At 32.7% G+C, this 26793-nt stretch overlaps 1 protein-coding gene across 2 annotated transcripts; it reads left to right on the forward strand.

The window, feature by feature from the left end:
- Nucleotides 1-275: 275 nt before the first annotated feature.
- Nucleotides 276-26793, forward strand: LOC149801029 (SKI family transcriptional corepressor 1 homolog-B-like). Of its 2 annotated transcripts, XM_089955061.1 has the most exons (7): nt 276-596; nt 14618-16185; nt 18029-18062; nt 20633-20689; nt 22006-22155; nt 23844-23909; nt 25943-26793. In XM_089955061.1, exons 2-7 carry the CDS (start codon nt 14620-14622, stop codon nt 26038-26040), a joined length of 1971 nt encoding a protein of 656 aa, XP_089811187.1. In that variant the 5' UTR covers nt 276-596; nt 14618-14619; the 3' UTR covers nt 26041-26793. The 2 variants fall into 2 exon arrangements, with proteins under 2 accessions (XP_089811187.1, XP_089811188.1); XM_089955062.1 differs by lacking the exon at nt 20633-20689.

A 26793-nucleotide genomic window follows, 5' to 3' on the forward strand; every position in this document is an offset into this window, starting at 1 on the left:
ATTTGCAGCAATTTCACCCGACCGTAATCACATGTTAACTCAATTCCATGCTGTTATCTGTCGCAGGGTATTGATTGACAGATTGTAATGACAACCCGTTGTCCAATCAAATTGAGACTTTAGCGATGATGCTCGTTGTCACGCCTCTGAAAACCATCTTTTCGCTTCGTCAGTTTAACAATCATAACATTTTCTCTTTTCATGAAATATTACAAAGGGAGGTTGTCACTACGCGCGTGGAGGACTGTGTTTTAAATAAGGACATCCCGTACCATATGGCGAACACACCTCATTTTGTATTAATTATTCGTCTCTTCTTATAAACAACTAAAAACATTGACTCTGGCACAAGGCAACTTTGAATCTCATTGAATTAGACAGAATTAAAAACTTCATTAGTCTTATCAATATTCCGATTTAAATATACTTCAAGTTGATTTTCTTGAAGATTCTTTTAATTCATCTAGCAAAGGACTTTGCCTTTTGAAAATTTTAGTTTTCTGGAAATGACAACAAATTGTTTAAAGAAATCAACGGATTGTGATTCTGAGACAGACCAGTAATAATCAACGAAAGAGACTCTTAAATAGGGAAAGGTATGTGACTTTTATTCTTTTATTCTACCAACGTTACATACATCAAAGAACTGGTTAAAACACTATTTCTATTTTTAACAGAGGTAATTCTAAAGATATTCTTCTGTATTTTCACATTTGATGGATAATATGGACAAAGACAAAATGATAGTTGGTACATTTTATCTTGAATTAACAAAAACACGAGATAATAACATAAATTTACAAGACCTTTAGTAAATCGTGGCAGTTCCTTTGTTTTTCTGTGTTTGTTTGTTTTGTGGAATTGTTTCTGTAATAGCCTATGACTATATGATGCGGATATATCCTTTTCGGTGCTGGTTTTGACATGTTCCGCACATAAACTGTACAGGAAGAACGAAGCACGTCAAATTCACCTTAGCTATCAGTGAAGATTGGTATTTACATTTCAAATGATGATCCATAGGTCACACTCAGTGTAATCCATAACTGTGAATGATGTTGTAATTATTTAAATTGTAACTTTGAATGATATATATTTATATACACATAAGGTGACCAGTAATCCCCTTTATCCATGTATGTAGGTGTACATGCTTATTGTTTTGAAGAAGATATTAGATTTCAACTTTAATTGAACTGCATTAAAAAATCTCAATATTTATTTTAGTAAAACGAAAGGGAAGGATAAAGTATAACGATTAACTCCACTTGGCTTGCAGGTCAGCTTTAATTTTCTTCATATTTCAGAGGGGGTTAGGTCGGTGGGTGTCATTTGTTGGCTCTAATTCAGCATTATTTAAGTATTAAAAATCAGCAGTATAAAATGTGTATTTCATATATTTTTAATGACAAGATCATTACACACCATTGCATTAGAAATCAGAGAAACATAGAACAGGCTGAGAACTCAAGTAACATTCAATTGCTAAAGACTGTTTTTAATGGAGCCTCTTTTGGAGATAATAATTTATTTCAAATGAATGTCATGAGTAAGTTTGCACGAGAATTGTCATTTAATTTAGTTGAAAATGACACCAACGGCATCACTTTCCAGTGAAAAATATATTTATTCTTTCGGATACACCGTATTTCGGTTAGCTATCAATTCTTGAGATACTTAGGGGAAAAAAAGACCGATTGCGTACAAATAATATGCCACGATTTGGTTGTTGTTATGGACTTAAGGCCATTTTTCAACATATGATAGGCTATACATGACGAGAATATTTGGTGAGGGAAGAACCCGGGAAAACTCCGTGAAGAACCACATGCTCACGGTAAGCTACTGGCAAGCTTTCTCGTATACAAAAGTTATCCTTTCCGAGTGCCTTATACCATTTTGCCACCCCTTCTCCACGAGATTTGCAGATCATGTGACTAAGCAACGCTGTTTTCGGCGATTTCCATATTATCGACAGAGATACGCTCTGACCTCCTATGCCAACATGTCTATCCAAATATATATACCAACAAGTCTATCCAAATATCTAACATGGGGTGGGAAAGACAATATAAAGCTTTGACAACCGCCACATTTTTCGAGTCATCAGTAAAATAATACATTTCTAACCTCTATGACTGTAATGGTTTTCTAGATGCGATTTTCTCAAATTTGTATTTGGCTACACATTTTGTCTAACAAGACCGATTTATAGGTTATTTCCATTTAGATGTGATTCAAATTTGCATTTGCTGCACATTTTGTCCAACAAGACAGATTGATAGGTTATTTCCATTTAGATGAAATCAACTTTAAAATCCTGTCAGTGTAGGAAAGACATCTAACCGTATACAGGTTCAACATAGCAACTATGTAAATCCATCCATCCATCCATCCATCCATCCTTCTGTCTGTCTGCCTGTCTGTCTTATTTTATCTTATCTGGTTGTCTCTTTCATTTTGTCCATCTTCATTTTTCATTCAACCTCTCCTCTCTCTTTCTGTATTTAATTCCATATAGAGGCGTTGTTTGTCATAAAATAACAATACACTGCCGTTAAACAATACACTGCCTGCCGTTAAACAATACACTGCCGTTAATACACATACGTTTGTATATCTCCTAAAACGTGATTGTCTCATGCATATAATCGAATAAATAAATGAAAATAAATGAAGATAAATAAATAAATAAATAAATAAATAAATAAATAAATAATCGAATGTGTTATTTGAGTTTTTAAGTACGTGAGTCTGAAATAAAAGTTGCTAAACCAGCTGAATTAAGCAAGTAAACGGTATCATCAAAACGGGATAGTCAAACGAATTTTGTGTAAACAATACAATAGAAGTGAATACATTCAGTTCAACTCTTGCGTTCATGGTATCATCTTGACTTTATAACGATTCTTCCTTATTTGCTGAACAATTATGTGTGTCTATGTATACATACATACATACATACATACATACATACATACATACATACATACATGATGGAACATCGAAAAATTATTTTGGTTTGTGTTCACTAATCGGAATAATTATTCTTGGGCGATAAAAACGCCAACTAAGTTGACTAAAATAGCTACCTAATTTGTGGTTTGAAGGGCGTATCTGTGGACAGCGTGGGTGATAGAGCCCTTGATACGCTCGTGAAAGATGCTCGATTGGAGCTGTTTAAAACTTTAACAATCATTATATTAGTGGAAATATCAAACCTTGCAATTAACACACACACACACACACACACACACACACACACACACACACACACACAAATCATCATCATCATCATTATCATCATCATCACCTACAAATAATATGAAAAAAGAATATTGCAAGGTTAGAGACAAGCAAGCGAGTTTATGCCTAAGTGTACTTGACACGTGTGGAGTACATACAGGTAGCTGGTTCCGGATAAATTTACCAAATTTGCAAGTTTTAATTTTGTTATAACGAAAACAAAAGAAAATCAACAGACATATTATTGTGTGCAAATAAATTATTTAATATTTTCTTGAGAGTTAAAAAAATTGTTTAAATTGTTATACGCATTGTGTAATAAATAATAAAATCTATCAGTTGAAACCAGCATGTCAGCCGATGACGTCATCATCATCAAACGTTCAATTGTAAAAATGAAATGAAATGCAATAAAATAAAGTCATTGACTCAGATCAGATACTGAAGACTAAAACCATATTTCTCATATTTGGTATTTGGATATTTTCATTAATTGCTAATTTAAACGCAGGTTCAAATCTTTAAATCGTGAATCTGAGCGTAAGCTCAGAAAATTTTCCTTCGTATCTTGGTCAGACTTTCAAGAGTGTTGTCTGCCATAGTTTGATATTTATTGAAAATATTTTGGTAATAAATTATCTAAATTTAATTGGCTTCATATTTCTACAATAAATAATATAGTCAAATTATTTAAGTATTTTAAAAATATAGGGAGGAGCAGTTGTGGTTGAGTGCTTAGCGTGCCAGAATCGTTACCGAAAGGGTCTGGGTTCAAATCCTGCCATCGGATTAGCCGGATAGGCTACCACCACGCGTCCACCGCTTTTCTACAATTTCCTCGTAGCTGCTGTGCTGTAAACGCTAAAAGAAACAAAACCATACAGAAAATAGGATCTTTACTACAATAATAAAAGCCATTTAAAAAGTCCCAATATCCCAAAATGTCTCAAATTACACGTGAAAACATCGATCTTTTGATTGCAGCTGTCAACACAGGGGTAAATTTATGTATCGTATAATCAGTATTTTATATACTGTAATATGTGTTTCATGATTGTTTGTGTGTCAAGTTTTGTTACTTTACAACAAAATGGGACATAGGATCGGAAGGGAAGAGGAGGATAGAAGGGGGTGAGTCTTTGTCTTTAGATGTTGATCATTGATTTTGGGATCCTGAACTTCGTGTTTTGTAGCATAAACAAAACCCCACCACGTCCAGAGAGAGAGAGAGAGAGAGAGAGATATTATCGTTACTTAGCTACTTTATAGGTTAAAGGCCCCACTAACCACGTGGAGTAGTTTGCCTCTTTTCTTCGATCTGAATTGGCTTTCTTTGAGAAAACTTCTCCCTTCAGTAATATATCTGGCTGTGGGACAATGTAAACTATTTGACCAAGAGAGCGGCAGGTGAACCTTACCACTTAATTTTTCACCTGTCAATGTTAACTGACTATAGAGGAAGACTAATTAGCCTATGTTCCATATACCATGAGACTAGTTATTTTTCTATTACATCTTCTTTAAAACGATGAAGTCCGACCTTTTGGAGGGGCGGGTCCAGGTATATGTTGAGAGGGAGCGTAAACAAGCAGTTGAGCAGTCTGTCAGACATAGACCAACTTTTTAAGGCGGATGGGGTGGATGGGCAGAGGCTCTGACCACTCCGTAGGATGCGTCCCTGCCTACAAATGATGGACAATTTTTGAACATGATCGACTAGTACATCTGGCTACATAATCTTTCATTTTCTTTGTTCTGTTACTTACTTACTTACTCACTTATTTACTTTCTTACTTATTTAATGAATGAATTTAAAACAAGTACATCAGTTATCAATTTTGAATACCCCACCCGATATATGGAAAATAATGACTTGTAATGATTTGCAAATCTAACAGTAATCGCTCGTACATGCACAGAAATAAAGCGGCATAGAGGCAGTGGCGTACTAAGGGGGGGGGGGCGAGGGGACGGTCCGCCCCTGATGAGGAACTGGAAGGGGGAGGGTGGCTTCGGGGGAGTTGAAATACCAGAGTTGTGAAGAATGACCTGTTAGGAGTTGAAAGTAATTTGTGTGAATGAGGAAGGTTGACGCGTTGTGTCTATCGAACCTTGAATGTTGACAGAAATTAAAAACAGTGTGGGTGTATAAGAATAAGAATATGACAGGGAGAGTTATGAGAACTGTTAACAATGGATTATAACTGATAAGCGGTTTGCTGGTGAGACAGTTAACACAGGAAACCTAATTATATAGGCACGACTTTTCATCAAGAATTGGAGATTCGTTGTAAGGCAATGGTTCAAATTCTTTCAATCTTCACTGTTATTCATCCAACAATAGAAGATAATCAACAGTATATTCCAAATTTGTCTCAGATTTCCCACGAATTGTCTGATGAAGATATCAGCGTGACAATCGGACGACTTAGGAGGCATTTGGAAGCTGCCAAAATCTGCGTTGAAGAGGCAAAGAAATAGAAACCATGCAATTTCTAGAGTTCATTGTGAAATGTGATTTTCGTGAATCTATGCCAAGCTTGTCACTGCGTCTTTTTGACTGTCTGTGTGTCTATTGTTTCATGTGAAAGAAGTTTTCCAAATTGAAATTGATAACAAAATTATTTCGTTTAACCATGAGTGAGACATGGTTGACAAATTTGGCTTTACTTTCATTTGAAAATGAATTTGCCGAGAAGATGAACTTTGAGGAGGCCATCGATCAATTTACAGAAATTAAGGCTTGAAAGCAGAGACTGTGAATCTTCTCTATTTAACTTTGAAGAATAGGCTGAGCGTTGAGACTGGATTTCCTTGATTTTATGATAAAATAAAATTCATTATTTAGCTGTCCACTAAATGTTTAATATCCTGCATTTTTCTTATTTCCATTTTGCTTATGACAGCACTGCACTGTTAAAAATCAACTTGCAAACTTAATATATGTTTCCTTGTGTTTACATTTTAAAATTATTTGTGCGGATGCCAAAGGAAGGATTCGTCCTGGGTGCCAAATACTTAAGGTACGCCCCTGCAAATAGGGTACACAATACCTATCGCTTTCATTAGCCGTCTCTTCTGTTAATTTACATTATACATGACTGAGACCAGGAATGTATACAGTAACACACACACACACACACACACACACACACACACACAATTACATATACTTTGAAACTCAGTATCAATAATTAAACAATATTCAGCAAAACAGGATAATCATATTTGTGGATATACAGCGGATTTTGTTCTAATCAACGTTTATTGTCTCAAATGACTTTCGAATTTCTAAGATATACTGCTCAATTTTTTATATTTATATAGAAGTGTCTGATATTTATATAGATGTCTCTGATATTTATATAGATGTCTCTGATATCGGAAAGTATTGGAAGTTGGAGGGCTAAATTACAATATACTTTCAAAATGAAAACTAGCTCGATTGTCTACAATTTCCTTAGTGAATTCTTTTAACTGTTGATTATATTTTCTTAAATGCGGATAAAGGGAAAATGTTTAAGCAGAATATATTGTCCCAAATACAGTGGCTTGGCTTAACATTGTCGAAATTAAAGTAAGTTAATATCCAAGGATTATTATATCGTTATCCTTTGATTTTATATACTTCTTTCAGAATTGTAAATATCAACCTTTTATTCTGTATCTTGTATTATTGTAAGTTTTTGGAAGAATTTACCTTCTTAATCGTTTTTTATGTGCAAATTTTCATCTTAACCTTAAAAAAAACAAAAAAAAAAAAAACAAAAACAAAAACAAAACAAAAACACAAAGATACCTTCATCCGAAAAAAACAAAAACAAAACAAAATAAAACCCACCAACCCCCAAACAAACAAACCAAATAACATATATTGTTGTGCTGATGTACTGATAAATGCCATACATTCATAAAATCAGACACAAACTAGTCTTGTATAAATATTTACAGATATCTTACGATTCTGAATTAAGAATTATGAATTTATTAAGTTTACAAGAGAACTTTGTAATGTCAATCATAAAGTGAAGCTAAAATTAACAGCTGTGGAAAAATCTGTTGGCTTCCGTTTGATAGTTTGTCACATTCTCGAGGATTAAAACACGATACAGAACAAAGATGCAAACATATAATTAGCTCCATGATATTGTAAGAATGATTTCCGGTGTTTTTAAATTGATATTAGGATTGTGGAATTTATGTGTGTGTTTGTGTGTGTGGTTCTGTGTGTGATTTTGAACGTCATTTCAGTCACATCGCTACGATGTCTCCAGTGTGGCAGTTTATTGTGATGTCTAGCACTGGGGCATCATGCCGCAGACATACCCTAACACTAACCTCTTAATGCTGAGCGCATAGCAAGGCAGCTGTTAGTACCATTTTTGTAAGTCTTTGATATGACTCGGCCAGGGTTCGAACCCACGACCTCCCGAATCCGAGGCGGACGCTCTAACCACTATGCCACCGGAGCGGTATGTGGAATTTATTAAACCTCAAAAATATTTTTTATGCTGTCTAATTTTATGCAACATATGACTAACAGATGTCATAGAATTTGTATGGCTTACTTTTTTTCTCAATATGAATTCTTACATTCTTACAGCTATTATTGTCTACGGTTTTATTGCAAATATTTATGATTACTACTGGAGCGAAACACCTGAACCTGTCACGGAATACATACTTTTTTACAACATTAATTCTGGAAAATTTTATCGGGGTTTTAATTACGACTTCACCCGTACAAGAAAAAAAATGTAATAAAACCCAACTGTATTGTTCAAATTGATTATAAAAACATTACAACTACCGATTATAGAATACTAATGCTGGATAAATTAAATCGACTTTAATGACACATATATCATTTTAGATACAGTAAACGAAGATAAAGAGAAAATGATGAGGGGCCCCGGGTGGCCGCGTGTTCTAAAATGCTCGACTTAACCGATCACTGCCATCTCACCTCCGTCCGCATCGGTACGAGTCCTGGGCTCGGTCAATGTGGGTGTGTGAGAATGCTTGCCAGTAGCTTCACGTGGTTCGGTGGTTCTTACAGGTGTTTTCCCCGATTCTTCCTCCACCAGCTATACTGGCCGCCACGTATAGCATAGTTTGCGTTGAGAAATTGCTTTAAACCCCCAAAACAACAACAGCAACAACAACATAATCATGATAGTATCTGAGTTGACAAAGAGCAAGAAAATTATTGTATGAACTTTTGATTGATGGAAAAAGTTTAGTGCCCTAAAAACGTTGACATCCTACTCTTTTGCTATTGACGATGACATAGAAAACGAGGATGACGACAATAAGAACAGAGTACTACTACTACTACTATTACTGTTACTACTACTACTACTACTGGCGTCGTTCCGGCTAACCGTTACTTTATACATCTGTTACTATTACTACCGCCATAACTATTGTTATCACGACATCTGGCACCATTGCTGTTGCTTTCTTTTCTGTTAGTTTTGTAAAACCTATTAATATAGGCAGATAACGATTTTCTGGCACATGCATGGACTCATATTTTGGTCAATTTGTTTGAAGTGAGATTTATGGTTGTCTTACTCCATAGCTGTGAGAACTGTTTTTACGTGCATAAGGAAAAACATGTACAGTTCTTGAACAGGGGGCAACACTAGCGTGTTGATAGTTTGTTGATTTTGACTAATCGGACCTTAATGTACTTCATGTGAATAAACCTACGTTCCCTTTTATTCTTCACATGAGTCCGTAATTCTTTATAAACGTGGTCCATAATATAGTTGTAGACCTGTATCACCATGGTTACACTTAGGAAAAGTGTAAACAAACTGACGCTCCATTATGGAATGCAAACAGGCATAGACAGTCAATGATATTTTGGCATATACGTGAATTCAAGTCATTAGAAAGCACTTAAAACAACAGCAGCAACATCAACAACAACACAAGACAAAAAGTAAAGAAAACGATACAAAGACCACAACTAATTTATCTGCTGCTACCAACTGCAAAGCAGAGAACGACTAAGCTCTAAATGTCGACCACTGACGTTTGTGTTTCGACACTTTAACAATTTTGCAGTCATATCGCCACGATTTCTGCAGTGTGACAGTTTATAGTGATGTCTAGCACTGAGGCATCATGACGCAGACATGTAGCATAATGTTCCACCCAGTCACATTATCCTGACACCATGCCGACCAGTCCTAACACTAACTTCTTAATACTGAGCGCTTAGCGAGACAGCTGCTAGTACCATTATTATAACTCTTTGGTATGACTCGGCCAGGGTTCAAACCCGCGACCTTCCGCATCTGAGGCGGACTCTCTAACCACTAGGCTACCGGAGCAGTCCTGCACTTGAAGTGCGGTTCATTGTCATCAAACATTACACAGCTGTGAGAAATCTTTTACAGCATCACAGAGAAACACTTCGCGTTGTTAGTGTTTGATAACTTTTATGTTTTCACTTACTGAACCGATATTTATCCCCTATCATTGTTGACTCTAGCACGTCTGTGTTTTAGAGATGTTTACCGCCAATTTGGTCGCTTTCGATACATATCACGATATATGGGTGACGATACAATGCATTTCAGACTAACACACATACTTTTATTATGCGATAAAATGCATGTTACTTCTGCTGTTTCTACACCCGCTGCTGCGCATCACTTCCACAAACTACAGCTCTTTCTTAAATATCCCCCCCCCCAAAAAAAAATAAAAAAATAATAATAATAATCTAGGAACCGGGAGACAAATCTGCTATAAAAAGACGAGTCCAGTTCATCTTATATGCAGACATGTAATATGCTGATTATAAAGAAACCAAGAGAAAGAATTTCATGCAATTACTGTGAAAATTATCCTCGCTCTAGTGACCTAAGCGTGTGGCTGGAATAACTATTGATAATTTCTGACTTATATACCGCTTAGAACAGAACTATACAACCTTCTGTCAATAATGCTGAATCCTACCATTTTGTGTTTGCAACAGTTTGCAAAAACACATCGCTGATTAAGCTCAGTCTGTCTATAACTTAAATAATTACACGTCTTCACCAGCGGGCTTTTTTAATGTGGCGTCAGAATGAGGAAGAAAACCAAACCACACGGCAGATAACTGGTCTATAATCGCTGATTAAATTACACGTGAACTTAGAGCAAAAAAACAGGTGCCAAACGGGCAACAGCAAGCTAACGATTTTTCATCAGCACATAAATGTAGTTTCCTGAATAATTGATTACTGGAAACAGCGTAGAGAGTGTATAGGGAATCGGTCAGAGTAAAACTTTCGATAATCATATTTAATTAATCATTCAATTATTTTTCATTTACGCATGAAATAATTCTAATTTAAATAACCAGCCACTATACATGCCACCGTAACGCTTAGTTGCTAGTGTAGTGAATGCATCGAATGTGATTTAGTATTGTTGTTCAGGAAAAGTATACCTGTAAGCGTAGCTGTTGTTCTTAATGTTGTTGTTTTATTGACACATCTTACTGTTTATTACGTATACATGGTATATTGAATGATTTTTGGTTAAACAATATTGCATTGATCTACAAAAGATATAATACACAACAATATCCACTTTACTGGTCCAGATAAACCAATTCAGTTTAATCCACATTACTGGTCAAGGTAAACCAATTCAGTTTAATCCACTTTACTAATCCAGATAAACCAATTCAGTTGAATCCACTTTACTGATCCAGATAAACCAATTCAGTTGTATCCACTTTACTGGTCCAATAAATCATTTCAGTTTAATCCACTTTACTGACCCAGATAAACCGATTCAGTTGAATCCACTTTACTGGTCCAGATAAACCATTTCAGTTGAATCCACTTTACTGGTCCAGATACACCAATTCAGTTGAATCCACGTTTGCCAAAATACAAACGAAACTTGCACATCAGTGTGTAATTAAGCTGGACATCTATGGTCTCCATCTTGTGTAATTAATTCATGCAACTATAGTCTCAATCTTGTGTAAGCTATATAGCCATAGTCTCCATCTTGTGTAATTAAGCTGGATAACTATAGTCTCCATCTTGTGTAATTAAGATGTATAGCTATAGTCTCCATCTTGTGTAATTAAGATGTATAGCTATAGTCTCCATCTTGTGTAATTAAGCTGTAAATCTATAGTCTCCATCTTGTGTAATTAATTCATACAACTATAATCTCAATCTTGTGTAAGTTATATAGCCATAGTCTCCATCTTGTGTAATTAAGCTGGATAACTATAAACTCCATCTTGTTTAATTAAGATGTATAGCTATAGTTTCCATCTGGTGTAATTAAGCTGTACATCTATAGTCTCCATCTTGTGTAATTAAGATGTATAGCCATAGTCTCCATCTTGTGTAATTAAGATGCATAGCTATAGTCTCCATCTTGTGTAATTAAGATGTATAGCTATAGTCTCCATCTTGTGTAATTAAGCTGTACATCTATAGTCTCCATCTTGTGTAATTAATTCATACAACTATAATCTCAATCTTGTGTAAGCTATATAGCCATAGTCTCCATCTTGTGTAATTAAGCTGGATAACTATAGTCTCCATCTTGTGTAATTAAGCTGAATAGCCATAGTCTCCATCTTGTGTAGTTAAGCTGTATAGCTATAGCCTTTTATCAGCGGTAATTTTGTTAACTGACTGAGAATGTTACTTTTTACAAACACTAATGCTTATGGTTCTATTCGAAGTTTCATATTATAATATTAAAGACCATAACGAGCACTTAAAAACATCTACTCATAGATGGAGAATTTGAATACGTTTTCTGCAGAAGATTTTACCAGCATTTTTTTATTATTATTTGAAATAACCACGATGCTATTCCCCCCCCCCCAGTTTTTTTTTTCTCTCCTTGAGTTAATACTGTTTAAGTGCAGGAATGTATCATACGTACACAATTGTTTTAAAGACCCAAGACTGATTCTGTATATACCCTCTACATGGATCAATTGTCAACTTTTTTGGGGGTGGGGGTCTGATTGACTATTACGAAGAATACTGTCGTCACCAAATCTGGCAACGTTGTTTGAGTTTGCAGCCGAAGGAATCGAGTAAATATAGTGTGAGGAAATTTCATGATAACATTAACACATGAATTCGATTTAGCGGATCTAATACGAACACTCACTTCAAATGACATTTAGGAAACGAGTCAAATACTTCGACTCTCTTACGAGTCGTGGCGAGTAAATAATTGAAATTATCGAATCAGCTACATTACAAATGAATGAGCACAAATGTAATAATCCATTTAATACATAAATTTCATTTGAATGAGCACAAATGTAATAATCCATTTAATACATAAATTTCATTTGAATGAGCACAAATGTAATAATCCATTTAATACATAAATTTCATTTGAATGAGCACAAATGTAATAATCCATTTAATACATCAATTTCATTTAAATGAGCACAAATGCAACATTCCATTTATTAAATGAACAAACACTGTTTGAAAGAACAATGAAACAGCGGATTAGAGGTTGTTGAATAACTTTGAGATACACTGGAATGCCTCAATCATTACGGTTTTTAGTTCTTTTGTGACCTTATGAAGAGACTTACTAACCGTGCAACATACAGAAAAAAAATGACGTGTACAGTTAACCTAAATAAGGCATTAGTCATGCATCAAGTAGGTAAATGCATTACAAATGAGTAGGTCTTGATTATTTTACAGGTAAATAATGTTCATTTACACCTGTTATTAGTGTACTATTGTACAGGACGTTATAAATTTACACCTTTATTGTTGCACATAAATATAACTTCATCCGAAATTTATTACCCAGATATCCAATACACGAATATATCATGTCTAATGCCTCGCGGAGAAGAAAACTAAATTATTGTATATGAATAATTAATGTTCACTTCAATTATTAATATGCAGGTAATTAAAAATGAGGGTACTGGACCCGTATGATATATGCAAAAGTTTTTTCAGGCCTTAATGACTTTAATCGATTTTTAACCTCAGTGGAATATGTGCCAGTCACATTGTAGAAAAAGTTGTGTCTAGGTAAACGGGTAGCTATTTGACAGAAAAAAACCCTGATTAAGTGTAATTTATAGCGATGGCGTACAATTCAATACTTACATTATAGAGGAAAAAGCTACAAACACGTATGTATGTATGTATGTATGTATGTATGTATGCATATGAATTTTGAATATCTTGGTTTCACGACACACCATCTCAAATAGTTGTATATTTATCCACGAACAAGATAATTTTTCTATATAGTTCTTAAATAAATGTTAAAGACAAGTAAAATTTGTATTCATTTTCAGCAAAACTTTGATTTCACATGTGACATCTCCTTTGACCCCCATATTTGTCATCATATCGGCCTAATTCTATTTTTAAATATGAGAAACTGCATTAAATCTAGTCATAGTCATCTTTCCGTTAAAAAAATAAAAATATTACAAAGAGAAGATAATTTTCCAGCATTTTTTTTTAATGAAACGGGTACGGGCTAATTCTAACTTCAAACAATATAATAGAAGACAACAGGTAGACGGATAGAGAATTGGATAATAAGGGAGTACAGAAGTGAAAGTACTGGGCAGTTTTCTCCTACAAACTGAACCTCATACAAATAGGACATATTTGTCAAGAAGTGAAATATTGTGATAACAGTTCAGCTTGACCTGTTTTTACCCCCCCCCAAAAAAAATAATAATCAAAAAGGAATAAAATAAAAAACGAAACGATACAAAACCAGATCAGAAAATGTATCTCCATGGTTTTACAAGCTTTATATTTCCATTTAATACATTTTTGTGGAATTAAAACTCTATAAGGAGGTAGATGTTTCAAACTCCTATTACACAGTAATGGTTAAGTTACAAAAAGTAGCCTACTCTTCGATATAATCTAACATTAACTTCTATGTCTATCCATTGTTTGACGCATCTATTATGTTTCGACCTATTTATTTAGTTGGTCCCGTGTCTGTCTCTCTGTCTGTCTGAACGTCTTCTTTTTTTATCCTTTGTTCCAAGACTTCTACGTTCCTCCTTTCTTCTTCCTCCTTTGATTTTCTTCCAGTTCTTACTCTAGTGTCATCAAACTTCTGCTGTGTAAAAATGACATAAAAGATGAAGAAATTCTTTATTAACTAATGGGACTTGATGGAACACATTCTTTATTTGTAGTATGTATTGATGCTGGGGAATTAACCTAGTGCTTATGATTCCTAATCAGACAATCCCGCCTAATAGAGTTGCAAGGTTTGAAACGTTGTTTTTTTGTATTTGGTCGACGGGAAAATAATTTTATTTAGATTTTAACATTATTTTGATGCATATTTACTTATTTATTTTAAGATATGAGTCAAGAAATAGCTGCACATTCTCCACCCAAGGAGGATCACTTTAGACCTGACGAAATGAGCACAAAGGGAATAGAAGAATGTGAAGTTACGTCCCCTGTTAATAAAGCGGATAAAGTTTCATCTGATTCTTTGCAGTCTTTTCATTATCGCCAGAATCAAGTCAGCACAGTTTTGCTTCAGGGCATCCCGATTGTTTGTTTGTTTATTGATGGAAAGGAACGGCTTTGTTTGGCACAAATCTCCAACACATTGTTAAAAGACTTTAGCTATAATGAGATACACAATCGTCGGGTGGCTCTTGGGGTCACGTGCGTCCAATGTACTCCCGTGCAGCTCGAGATTTTGCGACGCGCAGGCGCAATGCCCATTTCATCCCGAAGATGTGGGATGATAACTAAACGAGAAGCGGAGCGTCTTGTCAAGTCCTTTCTGGAGGACAACGCTCCTCCAAAATTACCTGAAAATTTCAGTTTTGATGTTTACCACAAATGCGGCTGGGGAGGACGTGGCAAATTCGAACCTTCGCGATACAATAGTTCCAGGGCAAAGTGCATAAAATGCGACAGTTGTAATCTGTATTTCTCTCCAAACAAATTTATTTTCCACTTTCACCGTACACCAGATGGGAAATACAACCACCCCGATGCCGCCAATTTTAATTCTTGGAGGAGGCATTTACTCTTGGCAACTGGACATGATCATGATGAACTAGCTCATGCATGGGAAGATGTTAAGGCCATGTTTAATGGCGGCAGTAGGAAACGAATGTCAGGTCCTGTGAGTAAAAACATTTCTAATGGAAGCGATATAAAGAAACCCAAGATGAATAATATGGAAGCCATGTCTGTATCTAAGCCGAGGTATCCAAACCCATTTCCTTCATATTCCTTGTTTTCAGTCCCAGGAAAGTCTTACCCATATGCTCCCATTTCGACCCCAAATCACCTGGGTTTTAATTTTATTGGAAAGGAAGCGAACTGTATGGACAGTTCCAAAGCCATGAACCTGGCGAATTCTCACTGGAGAGCACAGTCGGACATATTTATACCATCATACGATATGCTGTGGGCTAATCAATTCAACATGCGATCCCGTGCTACTTATAGACCAGACCTCTACGCAGAACCGGCTTTGAATAGTTTTAGGTCACACAACACTGGTGCCACATCCCCCTCACTTTCTACAAATAGTTCGGAAGAAGAGTCGCTCTCTCCAAGACAGAATTCGGGTGGAAATTTGCAGGGTAGTTTTGAGGACAGAAATGAAAGATTATCCGCGTTCCGTCCGGTTTTCAAATCCGGAAGCACTGATGGTAAGAATTCTGACAAGGAAGATGAGAATTCAGACATTGATATCTTGGATAGCCATGGCCCAGAAAATATCCTCGAGGAAAATCAAGAAAAAGACGAACAAAATGAGGAAGTCCACGGAAACCAGGATGTTAAACAAAGTGTTCCAGATTCAGTTTTAAGCGCTGACGTTGCAGAAAATGCTAAATATGATAACACAGTAGAGGAGAATCCGGAAAATAGAGTCTCAGATCCAAAAAAGAGTGATCAGGTAATTGAGAACGGAATTATATGCAATTTGTGTTTTCGCTAGTAAAACTCGTTTGTAAGTTTCTTTTCTAAGTAAACAATTTAGCGAACATGTATGTATGTATGTATGTATGTATGTATGTATGTATGTATGTATGTATGTATGTATGTATGTATGTATGCATGTATGTATGTATGTATGTATGGATGGATGGATGGATAGATAGATGGATAGATGGATGGACGTACGGACGGACGGACGGATGGATGGATGGATGAATGGATGGATGGACTTAAATGATAAATTACCAAGTTCATAAGTTACAAACCAAATAAGTTCAAACAGGAATTATAGCAAAATCCTGTATATTCAAGCCGATGTCTGAGCACGGCTGACATCACTGAATAGCAAGTGTTAAAGTCGGTCTGATCATGCAAGATTGTGGCATCACTTTTCTTCATGACGCACGGTAAACTCTTTCTCCGTTCCATTTTCAAGATTTTATAATAGTAACTCATTCAATTAAGAAGGAACGCGAATTCAAGATCATTGTTCAATCTTCATTCCGATCTCAAAAAGTATAACATCTAGTCCAAATTCAATGTGAAGTCTTCACAACAAATGACATTTTTGCGCTGACCAATATGAGTATTGCATGTTCATGTGTGCGTCAGTTTGTAACATTAGCTTATACTGGAATATTGTATGCGCATTGAAGTCCGATACTCCGATACCTAGATGATTCTCACCAGATTCTCAGTGCAAATTCAAATGGTCATATTTATCATATTTCCGTCCCATTTTCACGAAATTATCAGAGCATAATTAAAATTCTCATTAAATTGTATGACATTGTTTTGGTTCAAAGAGAAATAAGAAAACTTTAATTTTATAAGTATTATGGTAATAAGTAGACGTGGTTATCTCAGCTCAGGAGATTAATTAGGCAGAAAGTTTGAGATAGATTACAAAATCACCGTTTTATGACCATGGTCAGGGCTAATATAAACCAGTGTAAATGGACAAATTTGGTAGTAGTTATTACCGATTTCTTATTCATGTAATTAAACATATCCATAAAGTTTTCAGTGTACAACACGCAAGAGTAACCAAGGATCGATCATTATAATTAACTAAAAATGCACTATCATGGTGTTAAACTATGTATTCACGGTGATTAATTTTATGCTCACCACCAGTGAGATTTTATTGTTTCCTGATAGTTTGTTGATAATCAATAGCTTTATACCCGATTTGTGGCCAGTATTAAAGACAAAACGGTTGGTTAGACAGTTCAGATTTTCCGTCTTATATGAAAAAAAAAAAACACGATCTACAGACGCCATCACTTCTTTGACCGGTTTTATTTTCGCAGACGTTATTATATCCCCAAAGTTTCTTTAATTAAACACCAATGTAACAATGCTGGTAAAAGTAGCTGTATCCATTACATTTATTTATTTATTTATTTTTTGCTTAAATAGAGCAAATGCACAGTAATGTAGCTAAAAGCGAATTAATACGAGTACTTGGTTCACAAATCATTGTCTCATTACCAGTTAGTGTTCGATATTTCCCATTGTTTTATAAAGAAAGAAAAAATAAAAAGTATGATATCTCGCTTATAATCAAGACTTTTTGTAAGCAATTAGGCATCAGACTGTGACGAAGATTATGATGATCTTTATGATTTAATAATAATGGAAGAAGTTATAAGTAGTTATTATTATTATTATTATTATTATTATTATTATTATTATTATTACTGTTGTTGTTGTTGTTATTATTATTATTATTATTATTATTATTATTATTATTATTATTATTATTATTATTATTATTATTATTATCATTATTATTATAGGATACGAATTTGAATCTCACAGAAACAGAGGAAGGTATGAATCCTTAAGTCTCTTTCTCTATCTTTCCACACTGTATTTTCATAGATTCATACACTTGCATTATTACATATCATATCATACATAACTTCCCATATTGTCATTTCATTAAATCATATATTATTAAATATCATTACGTACATTTCTAGACAGACTGTAGTTTCATAAAATCATACTTACATTATTACATATAATATCATTCATGTCTTACCAGACTGTCATTTCATTAAATCATATAATTATTTTATTAAATATCATATCATACACATCTTGACAGACTGTAGTTTCATACAATCATACTTACATTATTACATATAATATCATTCATGTCTTACTAGACTGTCATTTCATTAAATCATATAATTATTTTATTAAATATCATATCATACACATCTTGACAGACTGTAGTTTCATACAATCATACTTACATTATTACATATAATATCATTCATGTCTTACCAAACTGTCATTTCATTAAATCATATAATTATTTTATTAAATATCATATCATACACATCTTGACAGACTGTAGTTTCATACAATCATACTTACATTATTACATATAATATCATTCATGTCTTACTAGACTGTCATTTCATTAAATCATATAATTATTTTATTAAATATCATATCATACACATCTTGACAGACTGTAGTTTCATACAATCATACTTACATTATTACATATAATATCATTCATGTCTTCCAAGACTGTCATTTCATTAAATCATATAATTATTTTATTAAATATCATATCATACACATCTTGACAGACTGTAGTTTCATACAATCATACTTACATTATTACATATAATATCATTCATGTCTTACCAAACTGTCATTTCATTAAATCATATAATTATTTTATTAAATATCATATCATACACATCTTGACAGACTGTAGTTTCATACAATCATACTTACATTATTACATATAATATCATTCATGTCTTCCAAGACTGTCATTTCATTAAATCATATAATTATTTTATTAAATATCATATCATACACATCTTGACAGGATGTAGTTTCATACAATCATACTTACATTATTACATATAATATCATTCATGTCTTACTAGACTGTCATTTCATTAAATCATATAATTATTTTATTAAATATCATATCATACACATCTTGACAGACTGTAGTTTCATAAAATCATACTTACATTATTACATATAATATTATTCAAGTCTTCCAAGACTGTCATTTTATAAAATCATACACTTACATTAGTAAAGATCATATTATACGTATCTTACACGTGAAAGTTAAGTTTTCCTGTTAGAGCCAATATATTGCAAGCTACAATATCTTTTCTGATTTAAAGAAATGTGCTAAATCGTACGGAAATAAGCATATTGTACTTTTTATGTATACATACATACAAATAAACATACTGTATTTTTTACATCTACATTCATACAAAGAAGCATATTGTACTTTTTGTTTATACATTCATACAAATGAACATACTGTATTCTTTATATATCTACATTGATACAAATAAGAATATTGTATTTTTATACATCTACATTCATACAAATAAGAATATTGTATTTTTACACATCTACATTCATACAAATAAGAATATTGTATTTTTATATAACTACATTCATACAAATAAGAATGTTGTATTTTTACACATCTACATTCATATAAATAAGAATATTGTATTTTTACACATCTACATTCATACAAATAAGAATATTGTATTTTTACACATCTACATTCATACAAATAAGAATATTGTAATTTTACACATCTACATTCATACAAATAAGAATATTGTATTTTTATACATCTACATTCATACAAATAAGAATATTGTATTTTTATACATCTACATTCATACAAATAAGAATATTGTATTTTTATACATCTACATTCATACAAATACTAATGTTGTATTTTTATATATCTACTTTATACAAATAAGAATATTGTATTTTTATATATCTACATTATACAAATAAGAATATTGTATTTTTATACATCTACATTCATACAAATACTAATGTTGTATTTTTATATATCTACATTCACACAAATAAGAATATTGTATTTTTATACATCTACATTCATGCAAATAAGAATATTGTATTTTTAATAACTACATTCATTCAAATAAGAATATTGTATTTTTATACATCTACATTCATGCAAATAAGAATATTGTATTTTTATATAACAACATTCATACAAATAAGAATATTGTATTTTTATATATCTACTTTATACAAATAAGAATATTGTATTTTTATATATCTACATTATACAAATAAGAATATTGTATTTTTATACATCTACATTCATATATACTAAATAACTTTGCATATTTTCGTTTGGTTCAAATTTGATTTTTGTGCATGTCACCAGGAAGTGTCTGTATGTGTGTGTGTAGGAGTGTGTGTGTAATTCTGACAAAATTTCCTTAAGATTGAATTACGTTTATTATTATTTAAGACTGTGACAGCAATCAGATAAATCCCCCCACCCTACATTTTCCGATTTGAAAATATGTACAGCAATCAATCGATCTCTGTTTGATAATATTTTACAGAAGGGGACACAATTGGTACCAACTTCTACTTAGAAAAATTAGCTGCAATGACAAAAGGTAGGGATTATCTTGTAACATTAACGAATTAGTCTTTTCACACTTGATCAATTTTTCTGTTTGGCGATCAAACGGAGAGAGAGAGAGAGAGAGAGAGAGAGAGAGAGAGAGAGAGAGAGAGAGAGAGAGAGAGAGAGAGAGAGAGACGCTATTATTGTTATCAGTCCCATGTAGCGAAAAGCTAGGAAAACGTTCCAAGAGGAAAATTTAATCATTCATTTATATTAGATATCTTTCAACAGAAGCTTGAAATGGCCTTTGATAACGTTTTATTCTGGATTAGCCTCAAATACTCAACACATCTTTCAAGAAACTATAGACCTCTATAGCTTTCGTCAGCAGGGCCGTAGCTACAATACCGCACGAGTATGCAAAGCACGAATACAAGGAGCCCACGAGCCCATCCAAACAAATTATTTTTTTCACACTAAAAAAATAAACAAGGAACAGGCAATATACCACCCATCAAATACCGAGATTTGGGACCCGCAAAATTGCTATTAACATTGCAGGGGCCAATCGGTAAGAACATATCCTAACTACGCCACTGTTTGTCAGATCGTTTCTCGATAACGATTTACCCTGAATTATACTGCAATAGCATTCAAGATACTCTTCTCATTCAGTACGAGTAATTAGGTACTCAGTTATTACTTACATTGCTTTTTAAGAGACGGCTCTAAAGTGGTTCAGTTTCCCGGTTTGAAGTCACAACACCTTTTCATTACAGTACAATACAACACAGTCTTTTTAATTGTGGAGATACTTATGTGAAATGTAGCTCCTCATAGAAGAAAACATAATTATTCAAGTAGATTGACGGAAAGAAAGCTTCGATAGAACAAATGATATTAAATAAATAAAGACAAAACAACCATTGTTCTTTTTCTAAACACAGTCTATAAGACTTGTTAGCTTGTACAAGATATATATATATATATATATATATATATATATATATATATATATATATATATATATATATATATATATATATATATATATATATATATATATATATATATATATATCGTCAAAATAGATTTTTGAAGACATATATGATCTGGCATATGAAAATCAGTGAAAATTAACTTTGGTGGTGGTAGTGGTGATGATGATGATGATAATGATGATACAAATGGTGATAATTATGGTGAGTATTACAATAACGAGATGGAGGATGAAGGATATGACGATAATTATGACCAAGACTATGATGAATAAATGATAATTGAAAAACTTAGTCGTAAAGAATTTTTTTCCTTCTAAGTTTGAAAACAATTCTATAAAGTTAAATGACGTTTGAAACTTTACAGAAGAGTTACAAGACCAGTTGAAGAGAGAGATGGACATGCGACAGCAGATAGAGGCAGATATACGAAAGATGAGGGAGACATTTCATGAAGAAGCGTCAAAAGAGAAATCGTACAGGGACGAGATGCTGCAACAACTTCAGATCGTCAAAGGTTAGCCTGACTCGAATAATGTGATAATTGTAATACACGTAATAAGTGTCATGCATATAAAATATTTTATAACTGTAAATTCAACACGATAAACAGTGACAACTCGAACATTCGGCGTAATGACTATGATTTGCTTAGTCCAAGTTAAACCTTATTTTGGTGATTGCCATAGAAACTCGAACAACCCAACGCTAGTTAAAGAAATTCTTGTGCCCACACCACATATAGTTTTCAAAATAATACTTTTTGAAAATTAATTTTACACATTTATAAATAAATAAATAAATAAATAAATAAATAAATAGATAAATATATATATATATATATATATATATATATATATATATATATATATATATATATATATATATATATATATATATATATATATATATATATATATATATATATATATATATATATATATATATATATATAATAGGCAAAATATATTTTTCTTTATTTTCAGATGGCTTAGTATATTTTAAACAGTGATCGAATGTATCCTGATAATAAATAAGATTAACATAAGGTTGTATCTATTGTTGTGATATACATTCAGTGAAACTTTCGTAACTTTGCCCCGTTGTAACCCTGTTTTCATTGTAGACTGACAACATATTTTTCTTTACTGTAAGCATATTTCATCAAATAAATGATGTTGCAAAGTAGCTGATATAGGAATCCGTGTGTGTGTGTGTGTCTTTGTGTGTGTCGTGTGTGTCTTTGTGTGTTTCTTAGCAGATGAAAGCAACATTTATAAAAAAAATATAAGCATTATTTATTTCATCGATTATTTGTCTGCGACGTAATCCAGAGACAGATTTTACTTTATGGAAGAGGAATGATGTCCGATCAATACTAAGAAAAGTGTGTATTTTAGGCCCAAAATGACTTTAGTATTCTCGTACTATCATTGGTCTAATTATCGTACAGTTGATATCTGATGTACGAGTAAGATATAGATCTACGAGTATTAGTCCTAATTATCGTACCACATATATCTGATGTACGAGTAGTGGACCTAATTATCGTAAAGAAGATATATGATCTACGAGTATTAGGCCTAGTTATTGTAAAGTAGATATTTGATGTACGATTAGTTGGCCTACTTTTTATAGTACAGTCGATATCTGATGTACGTTCAACAGACCTAAAATTATCGTACCGTAGATATCCGATGTACGAGTAATAGGTTTATTTTTTTATTGTGAAGTAGACATCTTAGATACGATTAGAAGACCGAAAGCCGATAATGCATGCATTGTCAGATGAAGTAATTAAATTTTGAACTTGTTTGAGCGCTCATGTCGAACCGAGTGCAAACGATTCTTTTAGAATATTCTATATTACTCTTGTGCACCATCTTTGATACATAGATACATAAAGACAACATATTTGGTATATAAGGCACCATCTTTGATACACAACGTACCATCGTTGATACATAAGGCACAATCTTTGATGATAAGACAAGATCAAGACAACATCCAGGCACGATCTTTGATACATTAGGTATCATCTTTAATACATTAGGCACCGACTTTAATACATTAGGCACCGACTTTAATACATAAGGCAACATCGTTATGCATAAGGGGACATCTTTAAGACATAAGGAAACAAATTTAACGTTGTGAATGTCAACATACTGTTTTACGTTCTTTGCAACATTTGTTTCCCCGCAGATTCTTTGTGCAATGAACTAGAACAAGAAAGGAAAGCCCGCTTCACACTGCAGCAGAAGCTTAAAGGTATTTTGACTGATTACATTTTTTTAATTCAGTAATGCTCATTTCAATTTCACACTTCTAGCTCTGTATAGTAAAATAGTAATAAATTGTGTTTATTGTTAGATGTCTTCTATGTTTGAATGCCGTTTTTAATTGTTTAGATTTTTAAGAACCGTTTTCATTTCTAGTTTGCGAACAAAAATTCTTGCATGTACACATGCGGCCTAATTAGAAATTAATCATGCACACATTAAATATATATACCAATATATATATATATATATATATATATATATATATATATATATATATATATATATATATATATATATATATATATATATATATATATATATATATATATATATATATATATATATATATATATATAGATATATATATATATATATATATATATACATATAGATACATATAGATATACATATACATATATATACATATAGATACATATAGATACATATACATATATATACATATAGATACATATAGATACATATACATATATATACATATAGATACATATATATATATACATATATATATATATATATATATATATATATATATATATATATATATATATATATATATATATATATATATATATATATATATATATATATATATATATATATATATATATATATATATATATATACATATATATATATATATACATATATATATATATATATATATATATACATATATATATACATATATATATATATATATATATATATATATATATATATATACATATATACATATATATATATATATATATATATATATATATATATATATATATATATATATATATATATATATATATATATATATATATATATATATATATATATATATTTACGATGTATCTTATCTGATACACGAGTATATAAGTTTTACATTAAAAGTAAATGAGGCTTGCCAAATTTCCTTTTAATGAGAAATTTATACAAAGAGTGGGTGTATCAAAGATGCAGCATATACATGTATCCTATTAATTTATTTTATTTGTAACACATAAAAATACAAACCTATCTAAATATCCAATGGAATTACAATTGACTACGAGAAGCTGTGTATTGATAGAAAGTTAACTTTTCGCATGTATGATGTACTTAAAAATACAGTTCAGCAGTTCAACATTGTTTCCGAATCGTGTTTAAAAGCAATAATTCCCTTCATTTTTATGTTCTCTGTTTCCCTTCATGTTGAGAAAATAAAGTGAAATTATGCTGTTGAAATTCAAACGTTAAAGTTAGTTCCAAAAAAAAAGTGTAAAATTGAATTACCAGCAATCCGAACAGTGTCAGCGCGGATATTTTTTATCAATCCATCATAGCAGAGTGTATGTACGTTGAAATGAGGAGAAAGACACCCGGAATAATGAATAAAGATTAGGTAATTCAAATTTTCAAAATTATTTACAGGAAATCTTTGTCATTTATGTGCCTAACTCATCATTATTTAACTAACTGTACTGACCGTCATATGTATTGTTTTATTTTCTCTGACTTTCATGGTTAGGGAGAGAGAGAGAGAGAGAGAGAGAGAGAGAGAGAGAGAGAGAGAGAGAGATATTCCGTCAGCTGTTGCAACATTAAAACATTATGTTTTAGGAAGTAATACAGATGTGATGTGATATGATTTGGATTTTTAACGTAGCTTTAACAATTTTTCAGTCATATTGCTACGTTGACTACGATGTGGCAGTTTATAGTGGTGTCTAGCACTGGGGCATCATGCCGCAGACATGTAGCATGATGTCCCACCCATTCACATTATCCTGACACCAGGCCGACCAGTCCTAACACTAACCTGTTAATGCTGAGCGCCAAGCGATGCAGCTGGTAGTACCATTTTTGTGTCTTTGGTATGACTCAGCCGGGGATCGAACCCACGACCTTCCGCATTCGAGGCGGACGCTCTAGCACCTAGGTCACCGGATCGGTAGTGATACAGACAAATAACAGTTACAGTGCAAACATAATTTTCTTAAATGACCTATTCTTTTTCGTACATTTCAGAAGCCCATGACGCACTGCACAGCTTTTCCTGCAAGATGTTCGCAACACGACAATGTGAAGACTGTGCAGTTAAAGAGGCAAATATTCCACCTAGATAGATCCAATATGGAAGGAGAATGAGTATACAGTTTTTAAACAGTATGGCGGTTAGAATTCGGACAAATCTTCTTACGCAGAGAAATACAGTCTGTAAGAAGGAAAGATTTGTTGACATTCCAGGTCGTCCTTTTCACTGAATGTTCACTTTCCCGAGTGTTGAAACCTACATTGCCAGAATCATGTGACTTTTTCTTCAGAATGACTTTATTCCAAACTGTACATAAGAAGCCCATAAGCCTCTCAGTACAATAAACCTTTATCCACAAAAGATTTTAATTGGCTTTATCTAACGTACTGGAATTGTCTTTTACCTGTTGTATGTGCCCCTCCGTATGATGTATATAAAGTTTTATATCAACCCACTGTGGCTCTGAGGGTACTATTTTTTTGACAAAAATACAAATTAAACAAATAATGATTAATTACTAATGCAATTTATTTGTATTGGTTTACAGCCACGACTTCGTGTTTGTAATCAATTTTCGTTTTTGTTTATCATTTAAATATCATGTATATTCTTAAGGAGAAAGAAGAAAAAAAAAACGTACACCTTCTGTCAGCATGTAATACAGAATATACAGCATAGATGAAGAGGTGTCTATTTACGAAGTAGATGTTTTGTTTGCAATTAAATTCTTCTCATGTCAACTACCAATTTTGCCTATTAGTGATGTTCGATGTATCAAATGATGACTCCATTTATTATTAAAACACACACACACACACACACACACACACACACACACACACAC

Source organism: Sinohyriopsis cumingii, chromosome 4 (genome assembly GCF_028554795.1).
Source record: "Sinohyriopsis cumingii isolate HCF-2022 chromosome 4, ASM2855479v2, whole genome shotgun sequence".
Lineage (NCBI taxonomy): Eukaryota > Metazoa > Mollusca > Bivalvia > Unionida > Unionidae > Sinohyriopsis > Sinohyriopsis cumingii.

Bases quoted from the DNA above. Each gene is read 5' to 3' on its own strand.
- LOC149801029 (XM_089955061.1), top strand. From the start codon at position 14,620: ATGAGTCAAGAAATAGCTGCACATTCTCCACCCAAGGAGGATCACTTT. The intron at 16,186-18,028 runs GTAATTGAGAAC...TTATTATTATAG, and splicing joins ATCCAAAAAAGAGTGATCAG to GATACGAATTTGAATCTCAC. The intron at 18,063-20,632 runs GTATGAATCCTT...AATATTTTACAG, and splicing joins TCTCACAGAAACAGAGGAAG to AAGGGGACACAATTGGTACC.